This window comes from Fonsecaea pedrosoi (assembly GCF_000835455.1).
Source record: "Fonsecaea pedrosoi CBS 271.37 unplaced genomic scaffold supercont1.5, whole genome shotgun sequence".
Taxonomy (NCBI): Eukaryota; Fungi; Ascomycota; class Eurotiomycetes; order Chaetothyriales; family Herpotrichiellaceae; genus Fonsecaea; species Fonsecaea pedrosoi.
The window spans coordinates 1,832,903-1,854,962 of record NW_013550611.1 but is presented as its reverse complement, the minus strand read 5'-3'; the positions used below and the strand labels follow the sequence as shown (position 1 = coordinate 1,854,962).

The following is a 22,060-nucleotide window of genomic DNA, read 5'->3' as shown; positions in this document are numbered from 1 at the left end:
TGACCTGTCAATGAGCAACCGGAAAATAATAGTAGCGCGAGATTAACTTCGGCCCGATTAATGCTTTTTCGTATTGAACTGCCTTTCACTGAGAAAATATGGCCTTGATATCCATTGTGGTGTAAGCGCGATCGCTTGGGTGGCGGACCGTTGGTGCAAAATTAAGGGTCCACAAAGAGATCGAAGGGAGGCTTTTCCGCGGTGTTTCAATTTTCGGACACATCAGTTTTAATGTTGGATGAATTGAGTCACCAGTTGTCAGGAGAGATTGAGTTTGGATGACAAAGCCGCGGGGATTTTCGAGCAGCAAAATGAAAATACTCCAGTCTCATCGACAGTACTTCCGCGGAGACAAGAATCATGGTCTTGTGCTTGTTCTGGCGAAGAAGCGGCGGCGAATAGAGTATACAACCGGTGGTGGAGTGCTAGAGGACCGCCAATAACGGATGTGTGGTCGGAAAAGCACAACGGTGATATCCTCAGCTCGCGTACACGCACATTAACCACGGGGCGATCCAGAACTCCTTGCAAGACGGTCCCAAAAACCTCTGAAACCCATCAATCCAAGCCAAACAGCTTCTTCAGTTCTGATGGTACGGCTGCCCTGGCCGGGTAACAGATTCACCCACACTTCGAACAGATCCTTAACTTTCTCTCCAACGAGAGCCATCTCTCGACAATTCTTGTCGTTCTTGGCTGCAGTTTCCAAACCTGCCACGCCGCCGAAGACCATGAGTACGTGATTGTAGCCAGTTGCTTCGACCAAAGGCGGTTCAGCCAGTACGCTTTCTAGCGGCTGTCCTCTTTCAGAGGTCCCAATCGAAATGTCGTAGCCTCCATCGTAAGGGCATTCAGTGAACACATCCGTGAGGGAATTGCACTGTCGTACTGTATAGCCCCAATAGTACCCTTTTTGCTCCCGCGGAGCATAGGGGGAAACAGCTTCAGCAGTCTTGGAAGCTTCATCTTCTAGATGAACAGTCACTCGTGAATTGGGTGGAATTTCTGCGCCCGATAACAGCAAGAACCCAGGTAAGCCAACATCCACCAATGTCCCTTTACCGTCGGCAAGAGCAGTAGTAGTGATGCCTTCACGATACTCACACCATTCGTGTGCGCGTAAATGATGCGGCATATCAAGACTGGGAAGTGTACCTGCGGTCCGAAGATTAGGGTGCATAGGGAATAGAGCCTTGCGGAGGTGAGGTGGTGTTTCCAAGTACGAGAGGAGGTGAGCCAGAAAATGGTCGGGGTGGGAAAAGGCAGTGTATTCGTTCTCTCTGATTTTCGGGCGCTGTTGTTGAGTTTCAGCGTCCTCATCGTCAAAGATGATCACTTCATCCACACAGAATACCGCCAGAGCTCTCGCAATCTGGCCAGCTAGAAACGTCTTTTGGTCATGGGACTTTGCATTGCCAATGATGCTTCCTGGGAGGGCTACGGACAGTGTGCAGGACCGGCCACCGGCGGGCTGGAATACTGCGGAGGGTTTGGAGGTGTCGACATCATTTCCATTGGTGCGATCATCTCGCTGTTGATTCTCGGGTGTCGTTTTCGACTTGCTATTGGATTGTTTCTCTCCTGGTTCGCGTTTTCGTTTCTGTAACGGTTTTAGCACGCTTGAGATTGGGCCACAGGAAGAAGAATTTTCCGCTCAAACCTTTTCTTTCGGCATGCTGTGCAAGAGACTGTCGAGGTGCCCCGGTTTGGCTCAGTGACACGTTTTCTGTACGGCAGTAAGATGGCGAGAAGCTAATGATGGGCTGACAGCTGACAGTGTCGTATGCAACCTCTCGCATCAGTAGATTTGGTCTAGAACTCAGCCTCACTGCCGCAGTGGGAAAAAGGGTAACGCCAAGAATAGACAACTCATCGCCCCTTGATTGGTGGAAAGGTAGAACCCCGAGAGTAAAGGGGACAGAATTCGCCATTGTCCAGAAAAGGATCGAAAATGAGATCCAAATGCATGCGAAAAAAGGAGACTCAAGGTTTCCACTCCGCTTGAATCCACCGCCATTTCGCGTTTTCTCAAGAGAGCGGCGCGTGCGATCATCTCCTTACAACACCTCGACGTCCATTACATCTGTAATACCTCCTCGCCCTACGCCTGCTGCTCTCGACCCTCGATTCTGAACCCTCAACCGTCTCACCCACGCTGAATTCGATCTCACCCCTTCTGTTCACCTCCCATCAGTCACACGACCATGAAGATCGGACGGCGGCGCGCTCAACTCCTCCTTTTTCTCCTCTCCGCAGCCTCCCTATGCGAGGCTTTGGCTGCTGCTGAACCAGGCGATGTCTCTTCAGGCAAATTCGGAGAAGTTGTCGTTACTCCAGGAGGAACTGCTGGGAAGGCATTTCCTGTAGGCACAGAACATGCCCCGGTGGACGGAAAAGATGGAATGCCACATGAAGGCCCGTTTGTTGAAACAAATGCAGAGAGAACGAGGAAGAAGACCCTGTACACTGGTGCCGAAGACGAGATCCCGGTATCAAGTCCAAAATTGAAGGAGTCTTACGGGGATCTCTCAACAGATGGAGATCTGCCCCAGACAAACGACGCGGTCATGGACGAACGTGTCAAGTCAAACCCTGTCGAAGGGACCAGGGGAATAGAAGGAGGGATATCTGGCAAGTCTAAAGATCCCAAAATCACCGAAAAGCGCCCCGATCCTCCCAAGGACGCAAGGCCTATTCCACACAGCGAAGTTGCCGGAATAGAGGATGCTGCGGGCGGAGAAACGCTGCCTCCCACTGATGAGGATACGAAGAAGGTTCTAACGGTATGAAATGACCACAAGCCATCTAGGGTTGATACAATATTGACACGCGTGGAACAGGTGCCAGAAGATCTCCCCGAGAAACCTCATGATATTCCCCATCCCGAGAACCCATCGTCTCCCAAAGACACGATCCTCTCTTCCGAAAGCACTACCAGCCAACAAGCCTCAAATAAACCAAAGGATCACGAACCCGCCGTCATCTCACCCATGCACTCCCTTGTGCTCTCCTTCACCATGATCATCTTCTCCGAGATTGGTGACAAGACGTTCCTTGTCGCTGCTCTCATGGCCATGCGCCACCCTAGAGTGGTGGTTTTCACGGCTGCGTTTTCCGCCCTCATTACGATGACTGTCTTGTCTGCACTGCTGGGACACGCTGTCCCTACGCTCATTCCCAAGACACTGACAAACTTTGCGGCTGCTGGGTTATTCCTGGTGTTCGGCGTGAAAATGCTCCTGGAAGCCCGCTCCATGTCTCCGGATGAAGGAGTCAGCGAAGAAATGAAGGAGGTAGAAATGGAATTGGAGGAGAAAGAACATCAGCAGGCGAGGAGGATGTCGAGACATCGGAGAACATCATCAGCTATCTCCCCTTACGCCCTGGAAGCGGGCCGTGGCCCAGGAGGGAGAAAGAACACCGAGTCACGTCTCCCGTCACCACCCGAGTCTCCAGCGTCGTCGCGCGATGTGTCGCCCGTACGCCAGTCATCTCTTCAAAACATTCTTGGCGGGATCAACAACCTCTGTTCACTCCTCCTCTCTCCAGCGTGGGTGCAGACTTTTGTCATGACCTTTCTCGGAGAATGGGGAGACCGCTCTCAGATTGCAACGATTGCGATGGCAGCAGGTCAGGATTATTGGTGGGTCACGGCTGGGGCACTGGTTGGCCATGGTATTTGTACAGGAGCCGCCGTGTTGGGCGGAAGGGCCATTGCTGGCAAGGTCAGCTTAAGGACTGGTAAGTTGTGAGCAAACGTCTTCGAAAGTCAACAACTTGCTAACTGTTCTACGTGCAGTTACCATGGGCGGTGCGATTGCGTTTTTGGTCTTTGGAGTGATTTATCTCCTTGAGGCCGTGTATTAATACCCACATCCGACTTATCTCACATGCGACAATGTTCATGATTCACCGGCCAAAGCGCAAGGGTTTCCCGGTATCTTTTCAAACAATGGTCTTTTTCTGGCACGTTTGTCCAGTTCACTGTGGCAGGCTTTCCCGTGGTTCATCGAGCTGGCGTTTTGGGGCAAATCGTCAGAGCGTATCTGGGCAGCAGCAAGGTTGAGGCTGTTTTCACACTGACCAAGTGGAAAGACTTGGACTGGAGCACGAAGTATCGTATAGTCCGCCAAACGCACACGCACACCCCCTCCGTGGGGAACTTTGCAAGAGCCTCACGCGGATACGTGCTGAATATTACACAGTTATGGCACCACCAGCATATTTCCCTTTCGTTCGGCCTTGATCGACCATCTCTCGTCTCGTCTCGTCTCGTACAAGTATACCTAAGTACTTTTTTGAATCCGACACCAACACCCCATCATCCACCGACATATAACATGATTCAAAGGCGGCGACGGTCCAGGGTCACTCTCGCAAAGAAAATCCGCGAGTTTTGAAACCGACAAGCCTCTTGGAGTGATAACTGCGAGTGAGGCTGAATGGGTTGTCAACCCCGTTAAGAGGTTGCCAGGGTGCTGTCTGATGTGCGTGCCGGTGATTCAAGAGGCCAGAAGCACAGCGAGGGAGGGCGAAAGAGGGTTTGCCACGAGAGGGAAGGGTAGGGGTTATGATATTTCCATCTTGGCCCTATATGTATGTAGGTGGTCAGTCCAAGTGGGCGAGGCGAACCACGAACGCCATTACGATGGCTTACGAGCATGGCGAGCGATTCATACTATTCTTTGTCTTGTCTTTGTATATACAGAACCCCTGTCTCTAGTGGATGACTGGATGGCTGGATGGATGGGCTAGTGGCGGACAAGCAGAAAAACAACAAATGCCGAAACAAGTTGATTCATTGAAAGTTTCATTCGTATCGAGTCGTGGAATGCATCAAATGCATCAATCCCATGGCTGTCATTCCCAAAGATTTTGCCAGAGTGCTCAGTGTCCGCTCCCATCAATGGAGCAGCATCACAAGACTCTGTGTTCTCGCAATTCAATTGGTGACCATAATACCCAAACATCCCCTTTCCCAAGAACTCAAGTTCATATTGGGACTTTGCTGGATTGAATGGTGATAGCCAAAAGTCTCAATCGTACTTTCCATAAAGTGAGTTCCGTATCCTGTGATCCCTGTTTGATCCCTGAAAATTGATCTTGAACTTTTTTGCATCAAAGCTAGCCCCTGACTCCAGATCCAACCGTTCCCATTGCCACGCATATCCCCAAAAGAATCAAAAAGTTACACAAATTCCGAAAGAGCTGAACAAATCTGAACATCGCGTCCAAGAGGCAGTCGATAGGGAGCAGCGAGGGTATGCCGGCATTCAGCTCGATCCAGCATTGTCCGCATCCCAGCGATTGATGGTCTGGAAATCTGAAAAGACCAGGTGAGATGCTGCTCAGCCTCTCTGCTTGGGCCGGGCAAGCATGTTCAAACGGCTGAGACTCAAAATGCCTCGACCATTCTTGCGATCTTTTGCATTCAGCTTCGCCATCTCACGAGCAGAACTTTGTCTTGGCTTCTTGATCGGGCTCATTGATTTTGAAATCGACTCGTCGGACAAGTCTCTTGTTGTCGCGTTAGTCCGCTGTCGCTTCCCACCCCGCTTCTCACCCTCGTCTTGCTCAAATCTGTCACTAATACGAGAGCTGTCTTCCCATCCACCCGGGACACTGGGCATCACTGAAAAACGCCGATTCTCTTTGCTAGATTCTCCATCTGTGCTCTGTTGATCATCAGAGACCGTTGACGCACGTCGTCGCTTCTTGCCTGGCAAACCGTGTGGTACAGTCTTGACGTCTGCATCCTCGAAAGGTTGGATCACATCTGTAACACCAGAGGAACGCACTCGCCGAATAGTCGACGGAGAAGGGTTTGAGAAGTTCAGATTGCTAGGGGATCGAGTAACTTGGTTATACGAACGAACGGTTGGGCCAGCTTTGTTGACTAATGTATTGACAGATGTCAAGGTCGAAGGAGCGCTAGAACGAGAAGGATGATGCAATGTCGTGAAGATGGACTTGAAATCCTTTGACTCGCGGCGGCTATGCTCTTTGGCTTTTTCGGTAAACGCTTCATCGACCCTGGAAGCGGCAGCCGGGCTCGAGGATGGATCTGGCAATGCAGGGTACTCGATCTCGCTTGATGCATCCTCCCATACATCGTCTTCTTCGACAGTGTAGGCAGCTGAATCATAGGGCACAACAGGAGCCAGCGCTTTGCCAGGCGTGAGTTGCGGTAGTTTGGCAGGGCTTGGACTTCCAGCTGCCAGTTTGACAGCATATCTAGACTTGACACTAGGAGTGAAGTCGACTTTCTTGTGGGAGCCACTGACAGTGGTGGCAGTATTAGGGCGCTTAGGTGTTGCTTGCCTATCCTCAATCAACGGTACAACGTCGGTCTTGCGCCCAGAGCGAAGAATGGATTTGAGACCAGAAAATTTTGGAAGTCTGGAAGAAAGGCCCGAGGAACTGGGTATCGCACCAGTCTCGGCAATCGACCTTGGTTTCGTCACGGTATTGGCAACAGATGGAAGATCCTGACGTGGCAATGGGGGCAGTGGCTTCTCAACCCGTAAATTTCCCGTCTCTTGCAGTCCTGATGAAAGTTTGGTGCTGCACTCTCCATGTGAGGTGGAAGGTCTCCCAATGGGAGCCGTTGACGCAGCTCGCAGTGACTTCGCCGAAGTTGTGCGAACAAGTGCGTGTACTTTGTTCGGCGTAGCAACGGGGATCTGACTTGTTGTCGCCCTAGCTAAAGAGGCTTTGGTGGGTGACAAGAGGCTGCTTGGGACTGGGCGAGGCAAGGCGGAAGGGCGTATTGGCGAGGTCAGCTCTGATGGTCGACTTGCGGATACGTCGTCGAGTTCGGAGCGTCGAGCACGCTTGGCAGGTGTGGCAGTCTCGACACGCTCAGCTTGTGCCGGTATGGACTTGAAGGGACTGACTGAGGTAGGTCGACCAAGGAACGGAGGCGGCTTTCGACCTGGGGTTCCCTTCCCAGCAGTTCGCGGTCGATCGGCTTCATCGAGACCAGCCTTGGAGCCACTTCTCTTCAGGGATTGTGCTGTAGGCTGAGCGAAACTTGGCTTTCCCCGGAAAGCTGATGGATGATTCGCAATCGAGTCCATCTTCTTGAATTGAGCCATATGGACGTCGCTGAATCTTCCTGCCTTTCCCCTGGGTTTCGCGATTTTCCTTCCAGTGGCACTGGTGCCATTGAACATGTCTTCAGCCTCTGCATCCTTCTGTTTCTGGGCTTCCCTCTCCAGTTGCATTTGAGCCTTGATCTTCGCTGCCTCTTCCCGAACATTATCCATGAGCTTCTGTGCCTGGCTGCTCAACTGGGATTCTGAGCCAAAGTTGAAGTCAAAGGCAGTGGAAGATAAGCTTGTCGAGGTGTTGAAACGCGCTTTGGAAGGAGTGTTCTGGGCACTTGCAACGGAGCGAGGAACATGGGCTGGCACATCGACAAACCCCAGCTTGAGGCCAGAATCCGGAGCTTTGGTGGTGGTTTGATGAACGAGATGAGGGTGCATTTCGGCTCGATCGGCTTGTGGTTCGGTCTTGGGGGTCTTCAGACCAGATAACTTGGAAAGCTGTGACTTGATCATGGCTGACGACGTTGGAGTCGCAAGCACATTGTCGATAGACTGTGGTTCGCCGACTTCCGGAGTTTCATCTCTTTCTACGAGAGATTCAAGCTGCACGGTAGAGACACCCTTGCGAGGAGAGGCATGCTGTAGGCAAGATTATTAGCTCCAAGCCATTGAGAGATATCGATTACATTGCATTGAACTGTGATAGAGAATTGATATGGTTGCAGATTGGCCAACATTACCTGTTGCTGGGCTGCCTTGCTCAATCGAGCCGAGCGACGGCGGGGAGTGGCCATCTGAATAGCTTCCCCAGAATCTAGAGCATATGAAATCGAAAGCAATAAAGTGTGTGAAGAACAAAGATGGTGTGGGATTTCGAAACCGATTCAGGCGGTGTAGTCTGTTTGAGGTGGAGGATTTCGAGATGGCACGATGGGTAAGAATCGATTGTTTAGTGGAGAGAGCTTGAACAACTGCCTTCTTACGTCAGAAACGTAAACAACAGCGCCAACGGGCACCATAACGGGCTTCAGCCTCGGGACACCAGCCACTGACAACGCCACGTCCAAAACGCGCAGTCACATGATCTCCTAGCGCACCGCGCCAACTCGCGTCCTGCAACGCAGGTCCAAGTCTGAAACATTCAACCTTCGTCCGCGGAATCCTTCTATACCTACTCGGCAGAGTCACATTGATTACCTTTCAGCTGTTTGGGCTTCTCACCCGGTGTCCTCAACTTGTACCGAGTGCTCACACTTTGTCAAGGTCTGGGGTTGACCAACCTCCTCATTCAACCCTGATCATGACCTCCTATCTAGAACAGGTAGTTGTATCACTTAATGTCACCACGATATGATCCTTCGGAGCTTGATGAAGAGCGATTCCTGTTCCCCTGATGCATTAGCCTGTATTTTCTCGACACGATCTGTGATTTACCAGTAAACCAACTGGCACAAGTCCATCACAAAGCTTCATGAGGCTGAGTGAGCTTCACTAGTAGCTACAGATTGTGGCCGTTCACCCTAAAAATGGGTCGCTCGAGCACACCACCTCTCGAGTCCCCGAGACCTTCAGCAGCTCATTTGGAGGGGATCGCTCCTTGAGCTTTGCATCACAGACACCATGTGGTTTCTGGACTGAGCCTCTGAGTTGTTCCTGACCAATAGCTTCTTGTGGCCCCATCCTCCTAGCCTCGTCAACCATTCCTCTAGTCACGTTAGGGCTGACACGGGAAATGAAGGATTGACCCAGGGATCAGCAATTAAAACTACTCGAACTGGCACAAAGGCCATCAACAGCTCTAATACGTTTGCTTCTCGTCGCTCTTTCTACTGTTTCGTGCCTCAGCACGGAGTTTTGCCTTTTCAATTCTCCTTTGTTGATCGTTCTGTCCACTTTCTTCGGGCAGCTGGCTGTCGCAATGGATATCTCTTATGGCTCCATGAGCCATCGTTTTTTGCTTCTCGGTCTCCTTGCAATAACTCAACTCGATGTCGTTCGCGCAGGAGTCGCCCTCGATCCCGTCAAGAACTTTTGCAGGAGAATCGGACATAGTTGTTAGTATCTGAAGGAACAATGGTATTCGCGGTTATACTAATGGATTCTCAGCTCTCTACAAGAATGGAACGATCTATATCAATGGTGGTATCGAAACTTATGTGGATTTTGGCGCAAACGGACAACAAGACTGGAATACGATCACGTCAGGCATCAGTGCGTTCATGCATCCCCGTGGGAGATATCGTTTCACTAACAGTCACCTCAAAAGACGAAAACCTGATCTCGGTTGACATGACCGCCTCTTGGGATTGGAAAACGAACGTGTCCATCTCCCAGAATGCCAGACGGGAAAGTGGTAGCGTCGCGGGCATGCAGTGGCCGGTGAATGTTCATGACGGCTCCCTCTTTGGAGGAATGGAGTCATCTACAACACTCTATATGTTTGGTGGGACAACGTCGGGTTTCAATCAAACTTTCCCCAACTTCCTAGTCCCGCCTACAACTCAATACGCCCTGTGGACCTATGACATGGGCGCCGACGTGTGGGCAGCTATCGACACTTCCGGATCCCTAGACACGATACCGTCGTGGGGAGCAAACACCGAGGCTCCAGACCAGGGACTTGCCTTCTACGTGGGAGGCCAGATTGACAGTGGAACAGCAAATACCACTCAGTTTTTGGAGGATGATACCGTGGGTGTTGGTGGGATGGTGGTTATCGATACAACTAGTAACAGGATCAAGAACATCACAGTCGAAGATGAAGTCAAGAGCAATCGACAAGGTGCTGGGATGGTGTATGTCGACAACTTTGGCGACGCTGGAGTGCTGGTCCTCCTTGGCGGAGAAACTCAAGCAGACGGCCTGATTTCGATGGACGAGATTTGGGTTTTCGATGTCAACTCCACCGACCTAAGTGATAACCCCTCCCCTGGTAAGAACCAGTGGTACAAACAGACAGCAACAGGCGACATCCCTCCAACTGGACGCACGGATTTCTGTTTGGTTGCTGCACCTGCCCAGGATAACAGCAGTTCAAGCGTCTATCTCTACGGCGGTACTTCCAACGGTACAATCTTCGATGATATTTACGTTCTCAGTCTTCCCTCCTTCACCTGGGTTAAGGTATACACTGGGCAGGATGCTCGCTGGAGCGTGACATGTCATTTTATTCCACCCAGGCAGATGATCACAATTGGTGGAGGTGGAAGTGAGTATTCCAAGTAAATGTGATGTGAATAGTTTGTTGACGACGTCTGACAGAAAGCCACAACATCTCGTCCGATTGTGATTGGGAAGATAAGAGTTTAGCCGTGCTTGATCTGAGTACTATCGGATGGGGTAGCGTGTTCGACGCCGCAGCACCAAAGTTTGACGTGCCGGATGACGTTGTCAAAGCTATTGGTGGAGGGTGAGTGACAATGTGAAGTGAGCAAAGACAACGAACTAATTGGGTTGTTCAGACCAGCAGGAAACGCCACTAAGAGCGAGCCAGACGGAGGATGGGCCGAATCAGGCCTCAGCGAGCTCTTCACTGTCAGAAAGGCAGCAACTACTACCACCACGCCCCCGCCCGAAACAAGCACAACCGCGACAGCATTTCCCACCTCCGATCCCACTGTGACCGAAGATGATAACAAAAGCACGGGCTTGTCTGGTGGTGCTATCGCAGGAATTGCGATAGCAGCGGTCGCTGGTGTAGCAATCGTCGGCGCCGTGATCTTCTTTTGGCTTCGTTCTCGTCGTCAGCACAGACAAAATGTGGGCATGGAAATTCCCGAGAAAGACTCTCTACCATCGTACAGCATTGCCGCTGCCCAAAATACACCGGAACTGGGAGGTACTCCTCAGGCTGCGGAAATGCCAGCCAAGCTCGGCCCTGAAGAATCAAAACCTGCCATTCAGGAGCCCGTGGAAAAGGACGCAGGGACGGTGCAAGGCCCTCATCCATCACTGAGACAGAATGGACCAGCAGAAATGGAGTGAATAAATACAGCAGACTCACTTGGCGCCAATGTTTCGATGCTCGTGGATGGATGGGGTTGAATGTGTGCGAGTTAGCGATGCCCTTATAATGATATGGTTTGTATACACGTCTTGTTTAGGGAGTCGATCTGTGTATGTAGCAATACAGAATTTGAGTTGGCTGGGTGTGACTTGCGGGCCTGGACCTTGCTTTTCTTTGCACCGGATCTTCAACTTGTATACCTCGTATGTAGCTTGGTAATTACTCGGTGCTTGTGGTTTACCCATCGCCGCAATGACGTATATACATCGAATGTCTTCCCCTCTTGTCACAAACACAACACTTAAACCATCGCCGCAGTCACTCCCAAGCCTTTGCTTCGTCGAAACAATGCCCTGGCAAAAGCTTGTCAAAAGGCTTCTCAAGTATTGGCTCCTTTATGAATCCGACGCCAGGGATATACAAGTACGGACATGCGCCGGACGATCGTTGCCCCTCTCTCCGTCCCCATCGCGATCCCACCTCCATGGGGATCGCCGTGCAAGGCTGTCGTGACGTCGAAGGTACCAAATTCAAGAGGTAATGGAATGCTGCCTATGGCATCATTGTGCAACACACGGGAGACAAGACCCATGATGCCTCTGTCGATCACTGCACCGTCAGCATAGTTGTGGTCATATACCATATAGTCCACGTCTCAATTCGCCATGTGTGAACTCTCATCTCTTGTGTAGGGAACTCTAGGTTGCTTTACTCGAACAATAACACACAGAATGGCCTCTCGATCGCCAACACTTCGTGCCTCTTCCGACCCTTTTGGTGTGGATGAAGAGAAGGACATCCATGGTCTTGACAACCCACCCTACCCGGGTAATGGACACTCTGATAAGAACTCCCCAGCGGAGAAGAGACGTTCTTCACTGGGCACTGCCTGGCGGCGCCAAAGTGAGTATCAAGAGACAGATCCCTTCGGTGATGATGACGACGAAGGAGGAGTCAAGTATCGGACTTTGGAGTGGTGGTGAGTACACCAGCTACTGTGCATCCCATGAACAACGATATGCTAATGTCTTCGCGCGCTCCAGGCAGTGTAGTATGAGTGAGTTCTCCTCGACTTTGACAACGCCACCGTCGACCTGACATGGTATTCCTTCTTCTTCAGTTATGATTGCCGAAACGATCTCTTTGGGAATCCTGTCTTTGCCATCAGTCCTGGCCACTATTGGTATGGTTCCAGGCGCCATCCTCATCGTTGGACTTGGTGTTGTGGCAACTTACTCAGGATATGTTATTGGACAATTCAAGGCAGCACATCCTTGGGTAGGCAGATTCCTCTGTTCTCGAGCAACCTTGAGAAAGCACATACTTAATGTGATTCATCTAGGTCCATAACATGGCAGATGCCGGTTACGTTCTCTTCAAGCCTATGGGACCACGCGCAGCTGCTGTCGGCCGCGAGTTCCTGGGTGCTGCGCAAACCATCTTCCTCATTTTCAGCATGGCGAGTCATATCTTGACTTGGACCATCTGTCTGAATACACTGACCGACGGTGCGGCCTGCACCATTGTTTGGGGTATTGTCGGGTTGATTCTCTTCTGGGTCTTCGACATTCCTAGGACTCTGCTGAAAGTCTCGTGGCTTTCCTGTGTGAGCTTTTTCAGCATCACGACCGCAGTGATTGTCACCATGGCAGGAACAGGAGCCAGAGATCCTTCCCATGGCCATTTCCACGCTACTCAGACTGAAACTTTTGCCACAGCATTTCTGAGTGTCACCAACATTGTGTTTGCATATGCCGGTCACGTAGCTTTCTTCAGTTTCATTTCCGAGATGAAGAATCCGCACGACTTTCCCAAGGCTTTGGTCATGTTGCAGATTACCGACACCGGCATGTATTTCCTGGTCGCGATGGTGGTTTATGCCTATGGTGGAGATGAGGTTGATTCACCAGCCTTGGGATCCGCTGGAACACTCGTTGGCAAGGTTGCTTGGGGCCTAGCCATTCCGACGATCATCATTGCTGGTGTCATCTATGGCCATGTTGCTTCCAAGTATGTCTATGTTCGCCTCTTCCGAGGAACGAAACATATGTCCAAGAGGACTGTGCTTTCGGTGGGCAGCTGGCTCGCCATCACATTGACGGCGTGGGTGATTGCGTGGATCATTGCGGAATCCATTCCCAACTTCAATGATCTCCTGGCTCTGATCTCGAGCTTGTTTGCCTCCTGGTTCACCTATGGTATTTCCGGCATTTTCTGGCTGTTCCTCAACTATGGCCAATATACCACGAATTGGAGGAAGATGACCTTGACCGTGGTCAACGTCTTGTTGTTCTCTATGGGTGCCGCTATCTGTGGAATGGGACTGTATGCCAGCGGATACGCCATCAGCAATGAGCCCGGCGGAAGCAGCTGGACATGCAAGAGCAACTCACAGTGAGGGTCGAACTGCAGAGATTCGACGTGTGTGTAGAGACCATCTTGCCTGTATTTTTAGACCTGTATCATTGTGGGAAGTGTGCAATATCAAAGGAAGGAACAAGGGACGAGAGAGGCTATAGCAATTGGATCTTGGTTCAGTCATCGTCGCAGGTTCAGGGATCTCGCTTGTTTGCTGGGTTGCTGGTTTGAATGTTTGTATTGTCAATGTGGCGAGGTCTCAGAGTTCGCCTATTCACACATAGCTGAGTGCAGTTTACCCGATGCACGACTCTCGTCCCAATTTGAGCTTGTAGTCTTGATTTCTCTTTGTCAGACAGGATTCTACAAGACGTCTTATCCCTTATGATACAGAGATGAGCCTCAGAAGCTGTTCCCCTGGCCTGCCTCACCTCGATCTCCCCATCCACCAAACAACTGAGCGTCTCACTGACTGTTCCAAGACTGAGCAGGGCCCTTTTCAGTGTCATGTGCAAGAGAAACAAGTGACCTCCCGACTGATCATTCGTTCGACCAAATTCAGGGGAGCCAACAGGCGAAGAGACGGAAGCGTCAAGCGAGGCTCGATAAGATGCCTTTGGGCTCGCGGAGACCAGTAGTGGGCGGCGCAGACTCCAGGCCCAAGCCGCCAAAGCCTCAGGGGGAAAGTGCGCCTAATGGCCCTATGGCAAACACCAACACCCACGCCAACAGGCGCCAAAGTGGGAGGACCACGAGGAGTGGTGAGGGCCGACGAGGCAATCTTCTAGACCCCGGCGTCCAGCCCGGGATTAATCACCGTCCCACCAAAACCTGCAAAATTTCTAGAGATTTCGACCAGGACATGCCTGAGAGCAACGACGACGAAAGCGAGAGTCATCAGCACGACACCTTCTTTCGTCCTGCCAGTTTTCGTAGCCACCTTCGAGATCATTTCTCAACCGGCAAACTGAAGTCCCCAACCCGTTCGACGTCGTACACGACACCCCTCCCGCTGTTCACCGAGGAGTCAAAGCCTAAATCTGGCCAGGCGGCTCCCGCACCCTTGACTGAGCAGAATCTACGGGCCCTCCTACGATCCATCAACGCTGCAGATACAAAGAAGCAAGAGCCTGGGCGGCGGAAGGGTGTGTCTGAAGCCGCAGAGGGAGTTCCCGAAACAAGCATCAACTGCAAACTTGGTCCTCCTGCCGCTGCCGGTGTCACTCGCACCGCGGGCACAACAGGCTCTGGCCGTGCTGCCTTTGCCTCAGCCCCACCCGCAGTCGCCCTTCCTCCCACTGGCTCAAATCCAACATCCATGCGGAAGTCAAAATCACCCAAGAAGCAGGACAAGGACAAGGAAAAGAAGAAGTTTAGAAATAACTCCGACCCAGACACCCACCCACTGAATCTCCCTCCTGACCAACTCCGTCAACATCTGGCTCAAATGGCCAGGCAAGAGGCCGAGTCGGCCGGCAGAATGTCCATGGATCGAGAATTTGCAGACACCAACAACCACGATTCCTCCATGTCCAACGGCACCGCAGGCTCGTCGCAGCCGGCCACTCCCTCGAAAGAAGTCCCTGGCGCCTTCTCCGACCAGGCCAACAGCGATGCCACGAGCAACGGCACCAACGGGCAACACGAGGAGCGAAGTCCCACGCCTCCTCCACACCGCGTTCCCCCTGCACCCAAAGTCGATGCCGAGGCCTGCAAGGCCGCAGGAAATAAATTCTTCAAGGCCAAGGATTATGATCGGGCCATTGTCGAGTATACAAAAGGTATGTTTGGCACTCATCCATGGTTGAGGTTCCAAGACCTGACAAGCTGACAAATACACACACTCGCACAGCCGTCGAAGCAGAGCCCTCGAATCCCACGTATCTGTCAAACCGAGCCGCAGCCTACATCTCCGCCAACAAATACAGTCAGGCGCTCGGTGATTCACTACAGGCCAACCGGTTGGATCCCAAGAACGATAAGATTTTACACCGTCTTGCTCGAATCTACACCTCTCTAGGACGTCCGCAAGATGCCTTGGATACGTACGCTAAAATCCCTAATGCGTCTGCCACAGACACTGCGTTGGCTCGCAAAGCCCTACAATCAATCGAAATGGCGGAGAGGCAAATCGACGCAGAGGACGGAAATGGTAACATGGCGCTTTGGAGCATTGAACAGGCACGTCAAACACTAGGATCGGGCACCCCCACACCGAGAAGATGGCAGCTTCTCAAAGCCAAGGCAAATTTGAAGATCGGGTCCGCGAATGCCCTGGGCGAGGTGCAGGGCATTGCGCAGAATCTGATGCGTGAAAACCCTATGGACGCCGAAGCTATTGTTCTCGCAGGCCGAGCATTCTACCTCAAGGACGATAAGCCTAGACAGGGAAAGAGCGACTATGAACGAGCCGAAGATTACTTCCGACAAGCACTGGCACTCGATCCTGACAACTCCGATGCGCGGAACTGGTTGCGAACAATGAAGAAGCTAGATAGAGCCCGAACAGCCGCCAACGACATGTTCAAGCGTGGCAAATACTCCGACGCCGTCACTGCTTACACGGAAGCTCTCACCATCGATCCCACAAACAAGGTCACAAACGCCAAACTGTTGGGAAATCGTGCTCTAGCCCGGATCAAAATCAAGGAATACGATGAAGCCAAGGCCGACTGCGACCAAGCTCTTAAACTCGACCCCAGCTACACCAAAGCACGCAGAACCCGAGCCAAAGCCACAGGAGAAAGCGGTGACTGGGAACAGGCTGTTAAAGATCTGAAGTCTTTGTCCGAAGATAACCCCACTGACGCGGATTTGGCCAAAGAACTCCGTAACGCCGAGTTGGAACTCAAGAAATCCAAGCGGAAGGATTACTACAAGATTCTAGGTATAGATAAGGACGCCGGCGACAAGGATATCGAGAGGGCTTACAAGAAGAAAGCGGCACTGCTGCATCCAGACAAGACGCAGGGCGATAAGCAGAAGGAAGAGGAGTTTAAAGACTGTCTTGAGGCCAAGGAGACGTTGCTCGATCCCCAGAAGAGGCACATGTACGATTCGGGAGCAGACCTGATGGAACCTGGGATGGGTATGGGTGGATATCCTGGTGGTATGGGAGGCTTTCCTGGTGGTTTCGGAGGGATGGGAGGGTACCCCGGGGGTGGGTTTGGAGGCATGGGTGGTGGTGGCGGCGGTGTGCAGATTGACCCGGAGATGTTGTTTAATATGATGAACGGAATGGGTGGTGGAGGGTCCGGTGGCGGCGGCTTCAGGTTCAGTTCAGGTGGAGGACGAGGCGGATATTCGCCGTTTGGCTGAGATTCCTTTCCAGCCAGAGCCTTGAGAGGACGGAGGCAATGAGCCACTGGCATTGGAGTGGCCTCTGAGGATGTCGACGACATCCCAAGTCCCATGTGGTCTGGGGAACAGGACAGAGTGCAGAAAGCCAGATGATGTCCCCATTGCCAATGGAAGCGAAACAGCAAGGACAAGCAGACAGCGGTGCCAGCCATGCTCAGCTCCACCTCAGGCTCCATATCCAGCACCGGGCAATCAACGGGTCAACGAACCAAGTGTCCGGTCTGCCTCTCAACCCATTGGAGCCTGAAGCAGAAAAAGGCAAGGCCGATATCCTTCGGCATAGTGCGACGCACTCCACCACAAAGTAGTGCAAGTCGCTCAGAAGCTGCAGCCTTGCCGTTCTCCGGAGCAGAAGCAGAAGGACTACATCCGGTGGACTCTGGAAGTTTCAGGCGAAGATCTCGAATTGGCATTACATAGAGCCACGGGGCACTGCATAGAGGCTGTGAGGCTGTAGCCCTGGAAGCCTCGGGATTGTATTGTGCCAACTTGGATTGTTAGTGTTTTTTTTTTTTTCATTTTTCATGGACATTCTCCTACTTGTCCTTTCCTTTTACCCCTCGACCTGTCAATGGCACTTGATCTATCTCGAATGTGGTGCGCACATGTTCTTGTGGCACTCAGCCACAATTGGAAAAGGGGTGACACCCTGTCATGGTTATTGCTACGACTATCTTGGATGGATCATTCATTCATGGCTTACATAGCTCAGCGTAGCTAATCCATCACACATACAAGGACACGGGAGGGGAGGTGTGTCCGTCCCATATAAAGGGACGAGGTACACCTGTAATCGAATACAAAGTCGTTAAAAGGCTCGGTTGTAAGTTCGTACTAACCTACCTACCTACTTACTAGGTAGTTAAGAACAATCAGTCGTCATCTTCGTCGTCATCATTTCGGGCATTCCTCCTTCGGCGGCCTTGATCTCTTCCAGACGTGCTGGGTCTGGACCTCTGACCTCCCCGGCTCGACGGGCCTGGCTGCTGCCTGTCTTCGTCGACCTCTTCAGCCCCGCCATCGTCCTCGGCATCCCGATCACCTCCTCCTCGACTTCGCTGCGGTATACCACCTCTCCCAATCTTGATGCCTAGACTCCTCGAGAGCTTGGCGTTGAGTTCGTCCTCTTCAATCATGACGAGGCGCGAAGCCTCTTCGCCGTTGGCATCTTCACTTCCGTCATCTTCCTCGCGTTGCCGTCTACGCGGGTTATTCTGTTGAGATCCTCGCGATAGAGGGACTGCTCCATGTCCATAGACAGTCCTCACCAAACCGGCCACACCTTCGACCCCAACCTCGATCTTGCCCCTTGGCCCGGGGGTCCATTCGATGATCTCCTCGCCGCTAGACGTGTCCCTCCGTTTCTCCACATATCCCTCCTTCATCATCCTCTGTAGCAGCTTATCTTTATTGCCCAGCGGTGTATAGGTGTCGGCGTTGACGCGCTTGAGGTAGCGTTCTAGCTTCTGATCCGCAACCGCATTGTTGTTCAGGTAAATCAGGGAGAGGATGAATGTGTAGAGGGCCGTGTAACTGGATTCGACGTCTATGCTGGGCGCACGTGTGGGCTGTGCGATGACAGGATTCTGTTTCAACTCGGCCGGGAGCGTCGAGACGAGTATCCACGACTTGGAAGAGTTGGTCATGGACGACTTTGTCTGCGTCGCTTGTGTCCGGCGATCTTTCAGGGTTGTTTTCTCCTTGGAAGGAAGTTCCATCAACTGCATCCCGAACACATCATTCAACACGCGCTGGGCTCCCTCGAAGGCATTCTTGAACGACGCCCGACCCCCGCTGCTATTTGCATCCTTGAAGATCTTTTGGGAGATGTCGCTCCGCCGCAGGGGGGTACGTGAGTATTCCGTCGCGAGGGCCAGACGGACAAGTTTCTTGACAAGAAGCTTCTCTGTGGAGTGAAGCGCTCGGGAGGGAGAGGCGGGTGCGGAGGAGGCTGATGAAGCGGCGTCCGAGTCTGAAGGTGTGCTTGGGCGCCGTCTTGGAGGAGGTTCGGGTTCTGATTCGGACTGGTCACGAGAGATTGCGTCAGCGCGACGCTTGAGATGTCGAGGCATGGCAGTGGCAGTGATTTAACGGTGAGATTGTGAGCACCGGTTTGTGAGGGTTTGAGTCAGTCAATGGACAGCAGGCAGGAGTCCGTTAGTGGAGGCCAAAGCGGACTTTCACCACTCCACGCGTTGAGTAGTGACCGCGTCTAGCACAGAAAAAGGTTGACACTAGGTTCGAGAATAGTTTAGCTTATCCTTGGATGGAACCTTGACATCATGTGCACATGGCATCCCACTAAGATATTGTCTACCTAAACTACTTTTTATCTTGACTTGGTACAAGTCACTGGCACCATCGTAGTACAAGGACAAGTACAAGTACAGTGTCTTAGCACTAGCACCAAGCTAGCTTCAGCCCTACTTGTGCTTGTACGAGACAGGATCAGCATCTCCACATCTGTATCTCGCTTCCCCATTGTACGAGTCGGCGGTGGCTGGTGCATGCAGTAAGGAGTCATGCCTAGATGGTCTCAACCATGACAATCCAATGACATCCTTAACATCAAGCTTGAAGGATTCCCAAGTCAATCGGGAAAATGAGGCACCTGCAGGCAGCTGGCCTCTCAGCCCCCCTGATAACCGAGTACAGCCTCACGCGTTTGGCCAATGAAGTCTTGGCCAGATTGGTGCCTGCCAAATCCCACTCGCAATCACCAAGTGACTCAAGCAGAATCCTTCTGATAATTTACGACTCACAGACCTTTGTTCTAAGAAACAGGGCGACGATGCTTAAAAGGCTTCCCCCTACATCGTAACGTCTTGTTGTACCTAACAGTTTTCACCTTTGCTCTCTACTTGATAACTTCTCTCGTATACATTTAGTGCTTGGAAGTTGCATCGCGCCAGCCAGTCAGCCTTATGCCTCTCAGCCTGATATAGCGCAGCCTTCAAACCCTCTCCCCCCGCGGCCTCCTCCTCAACATTCACTCCATGGCCTGTTCACTTGTCTGGCGCCTGTTCCGCCATCGTCCTTTCACACGACTTCACTCTTCCAACCCCTCTACCCCACCTTGGGCGCCTGCCGCTCCCTCGTCCAGTGGCCTTGGCCCTCAACCTGCTGCTGCCAACTTGAAATCGGATTCTCCCACGGACGCCTCTGTCTTGGATCCTACTTCCTTTCCAAATGACGACAACGACACCCTCCTTCTTCTAAACACCATGGCCGGCCAGGGTTCGCCACTAATCGCTCTCCGTACCGCCGTTCTCGATCCAGACCATCCCTTCACTGAAATCAATCCTCCATTTGCTGGCTCAGAGGGATATCTCGGTTTCAAGGGAGTTCGACTGGGTGTAGGTCCAGATGGACACGCTTTCTACGACTGGGTTTACGCCTTTTCGACTGCTGCCGATGCCTCCTCTGCCCTGGTGGACCACCCTTATATCACCGTCGCAGGCCACCAATACAATCTTTTTCCTTACCACGGAGACTCTACTGAACCTCAGTCCGAGCTCTTTGAACCTGGCCGCACACGAAACCCCGTAGCACTTCCTCCACCTCCAGCATCAGACATCTCCCCTCCTCGGAAGCGCCTCAAGAAATCGCCGCCCAACAAGAAGATCGTCTGCAAAATCTGCTTTGGCGATATCGATGGGCCCTATTCCACCCCTTGTCGACGGTGTAAAGAAGCAACATGTTACGAGTGTCTCAGGACCCAATTCCGAACAGCCATGAAATATATCGACAGGATGCCCGTCATGTGCTGCGCCATCGTCATGCACCACGAGGTCGTACGTGGAATCCTTCCGACAGCAGAAGTCGAAAGATACAAGCAAAAGTTCGACGAATTTAACACCATTGATCCTCTGTACTGCCCCGTGCCAACCTGCTCGGCTTTTATCCCTCCTCGAATGTTCAATCAAACCGATAGGACGGTCACATGCCACGTCTGCAAGACTGCTATCTGCGCAAAGTGTAGACAGAGTGCCAAAGGCGAGCATGTTTGCGCAGAAGACGAATCTCGACAATTCATTCTGAAGACATACGAATACAAGGTCTGCCCCAAGTGCGGAACTGGCGTTATGAAAATGTTTGGTTGTCCTCACATCAGGTGCCAATGTGGCGCGCACTGGTGTTGGGACTGCCAACGACCAATGAATGCCTGCTATCAAAAGCCTTGTAGTGCTGCCAGAGATGATGGCGTGCACTCGGAAGGAGGAGATGAAGAGCCCGAGTCTGAGCACGAAGAGGAGGATGAAATGGGTGCTTCTTCGTCTGGTCCAGAGCCGCGTGGGATAAACGATGGTACGCAAGTGCAGGCGCCACAAGATCCTATCCTTCTCCGCAGCACCGCCAATACCCAGGATGAGGCTCAAGATACAACGGTAGACCAAGCTGCAAGCAGGGGACCGCCAGAGCTTATGAACACCCAGGATAACCAGAATGGTACGCAGGCCCTGCAAACAGACCAGCCTGCAAGCGAGCCAACAGTTGCCGAAGATACAGCAGCCGCGTCGCCTGAGAATCTGGACAATCCGGACGAAAATGACTGGGAAGGAGTAAGCCTGAATTTTGGTGACGAGCCGACGGACGAGGCTTGGGATACATGGGGATGTCGACACCACTTCCGAGCTTTTGGAAAGGACCGCATACCTGAATTCTGGTTGGTCGATGCGACTCCTGCAGAAGACCCAGACTTGCGAGTGGAATGTATGGGCTGTTTCAACAAGGTCAAAGTCCCGGACGGGGAAGCTAAGAATCCAGGACTTCAGGATAAATCGTGCCATCAAACGCCTTCCACAACCAGCCAGCCAGCCATGAGTGACGCTGTGGAAGAGGAGGAGCGTCGAACCAAAAAGTATGACTGGAAATCGCAGCCTTTGTCCGAATGTACCCTTTGTGGGATTATCTACTGCCGTCCGTGCACGAAGGCAGCAAGGAAGAGGATGGCAAGTGAACGCGCGGCACCCGACTCCGGACAGCAATGACGAGGCAACGTTTATTCTGCGGCCATGTTTGTGAGTGACGTCGGTTAGGAATCTCGGTATTCTGAATTGCTGGTAATGGCAGCGATGGGTCTTACGGCGTTGTGACTGGGTTCAAGGGGACGTCTTGTATGGTTAATGCCTTTCAGGTCTCGGAGCCGCTGGAATTGGGATACGTGCTGTCGCTCGAGGTCGTGTTTGGGCGCAAAGTCACCCCGCTGATTTATTGCCAGGCTCTAGGTAGATTAGAACGGAAGAAGCTACCCTCGACTGGCGGCGAAAATGAGCACTGTAGATGA

General features: G+C 52.1%; 8 protein-coding genes across 8 annotated transcripts; 5 read left to right on the top strand and 3 right to left on the bottom strand.

The window, feature by feature from the left end:
• Window positions 1–499: 499 nt before the first annotated feature.
• Z517_08148 (uncharacterized protein) lies at window positions 500–1,675 on the bottom strand (the record flags this gene model as incomplete). The annotated part of the gene is made up of 2 exons (XM_013426667.1): window positions 500–1,600; window positions 1,661–1,675. 2 exons carry the CDS (start codon window positions 1,673–1,675, stop codon window positions 500–502), a joined length of 1,116 nt encoding a protein of 371 aa, XP_013282121.1.
• A 529-nt stretch (window positions 1,676–2,204) lies between these two features.
• Z517_08147 (uncharacterized protein) lies at window positions 2,205–3,867 on the top strand (the record flags this gene model as incomplete). Its single annotated transcript, XM_013426666.1, has 3 exons — window positions 2,205–2,783; window positions 2,841–3,741; window positions 3,800–3,867. 3 exons carry the CDS (start codon window positions 2,205–2,207, stop codon window positions 3,865–3,867), a joined length of 1,548 nt encoding a protein of 515 aa, XP_013282120.1.
• A 1,481-nt stretch (window positions 3,868–5,348) lies between these two features.
• Window positions 5,349–7,843, bottom strand: Z517_08146 (uncharacterized protein; the record flags this gene model as incomplete). Its single annotated transcript, XM_013426665.1, has 2 exons — window positions 5,349–7,688; window positions 7,790–7,843. The coding sequence occupies 2 exons, from the start codon at window positions 7,841–7,843 to the stop codon at window positions 5,349–5,351; spliced, it is 2,394 nt and encodes a 797-aa protein (XP_013282119.1).
• Window positions 7,844–9,167: 1,324 nt separating this feature from the next.
• Window positions 9,168–11,033, top strand: Z517_08145 (uncharacterized protein; the record flags this gene model as incomplete). Its single annotated transcript, XM_013426664.1, has 3 exons — window positions 9,168–10,257; window positions 10,311–10,458; window positions 10,511–11,033. The coding sequence occupies 3 exons, from the start codon at window positions 9,168–9,170 to the stop codon at window positions 11,031–11,033; spliced, it is 1,761 nt and encodes a 586-aa protein (XP_013282118.1).
• A 753-nt stretch (window positions 11,034–11,786) lies between these two features.
• Window positions 11,787–13,453, top strand: Z517_08144 (uncharacterized protein; the record flags this gene model as incomplete). Its single annotated transcript, XM_013426663.1, has 4 exons — window positions 11,787–12,034; window positions 12,099–12,112; window positions 12,176–12,333; window positions 12,398–13,453. 4 exons carry the CDS (start codon window positions 11,787–11,789, stop codon window positions 13,451–13,453), a joined length of 1,476 nt encoding a protein of 491 aa, XP_013282117.1.
• A 570-nt stretch (window positions 13,454–14,023) lies between these two features.
• Window positions 14,024–16,731, top strand: Z517_08143 (uncharacterized protein; the record flags this gene model as incomplete). The annotated part of the gene is made up of 2 exons (XM_013426662.1): window positions 14,024–15,194; window positions 15,266–16,731. 2 exons carry the CDS (start codon window positions 14,024–14,026, stop codon window positions 16,729–16,731), a joined length of 2,637 nt encoding a protein of 878 aa, XP_013282116.1.
• Window positions 16,732–17,645: 914 nt separating this feature from the next.
• Window positions 17,646–18,845, bottom strand: Z517_08142 (uncharacterized protein; the record flags this gene model as incomplete). Its single annotated transcript, XM_013426661.1, has 1 exon — window positions 17,646–18,845. One exon carries the CDS (start codon window positions 18,843–18,845, stop codon window positions 17,646–17,648), a length of 1,200 nt encoding a protein of 399 aa, XP_013282115.1.
• Window positions 18,846–19,997: 1,152 nt separating this feature from the next.
• Window positions 19,998–21,764, top strand: Z517_08141 (uncharacterized protein; the record flags this gene model as incomplete). Its single annotated transcript, XM_013426660.1, has 1 exon — window positions 19,998–21,764. The coding sequence occupies one exon, from the start codon at window positions 19,998–20,000 to the stop codon at window positions 21,762–21,764; it is 1,767 nt and encodes a 588-aa protein (XP_013282114.1).
• Between the last annotated feature and the right edge of the window lie 296 nt (window positions 21,765–22,060).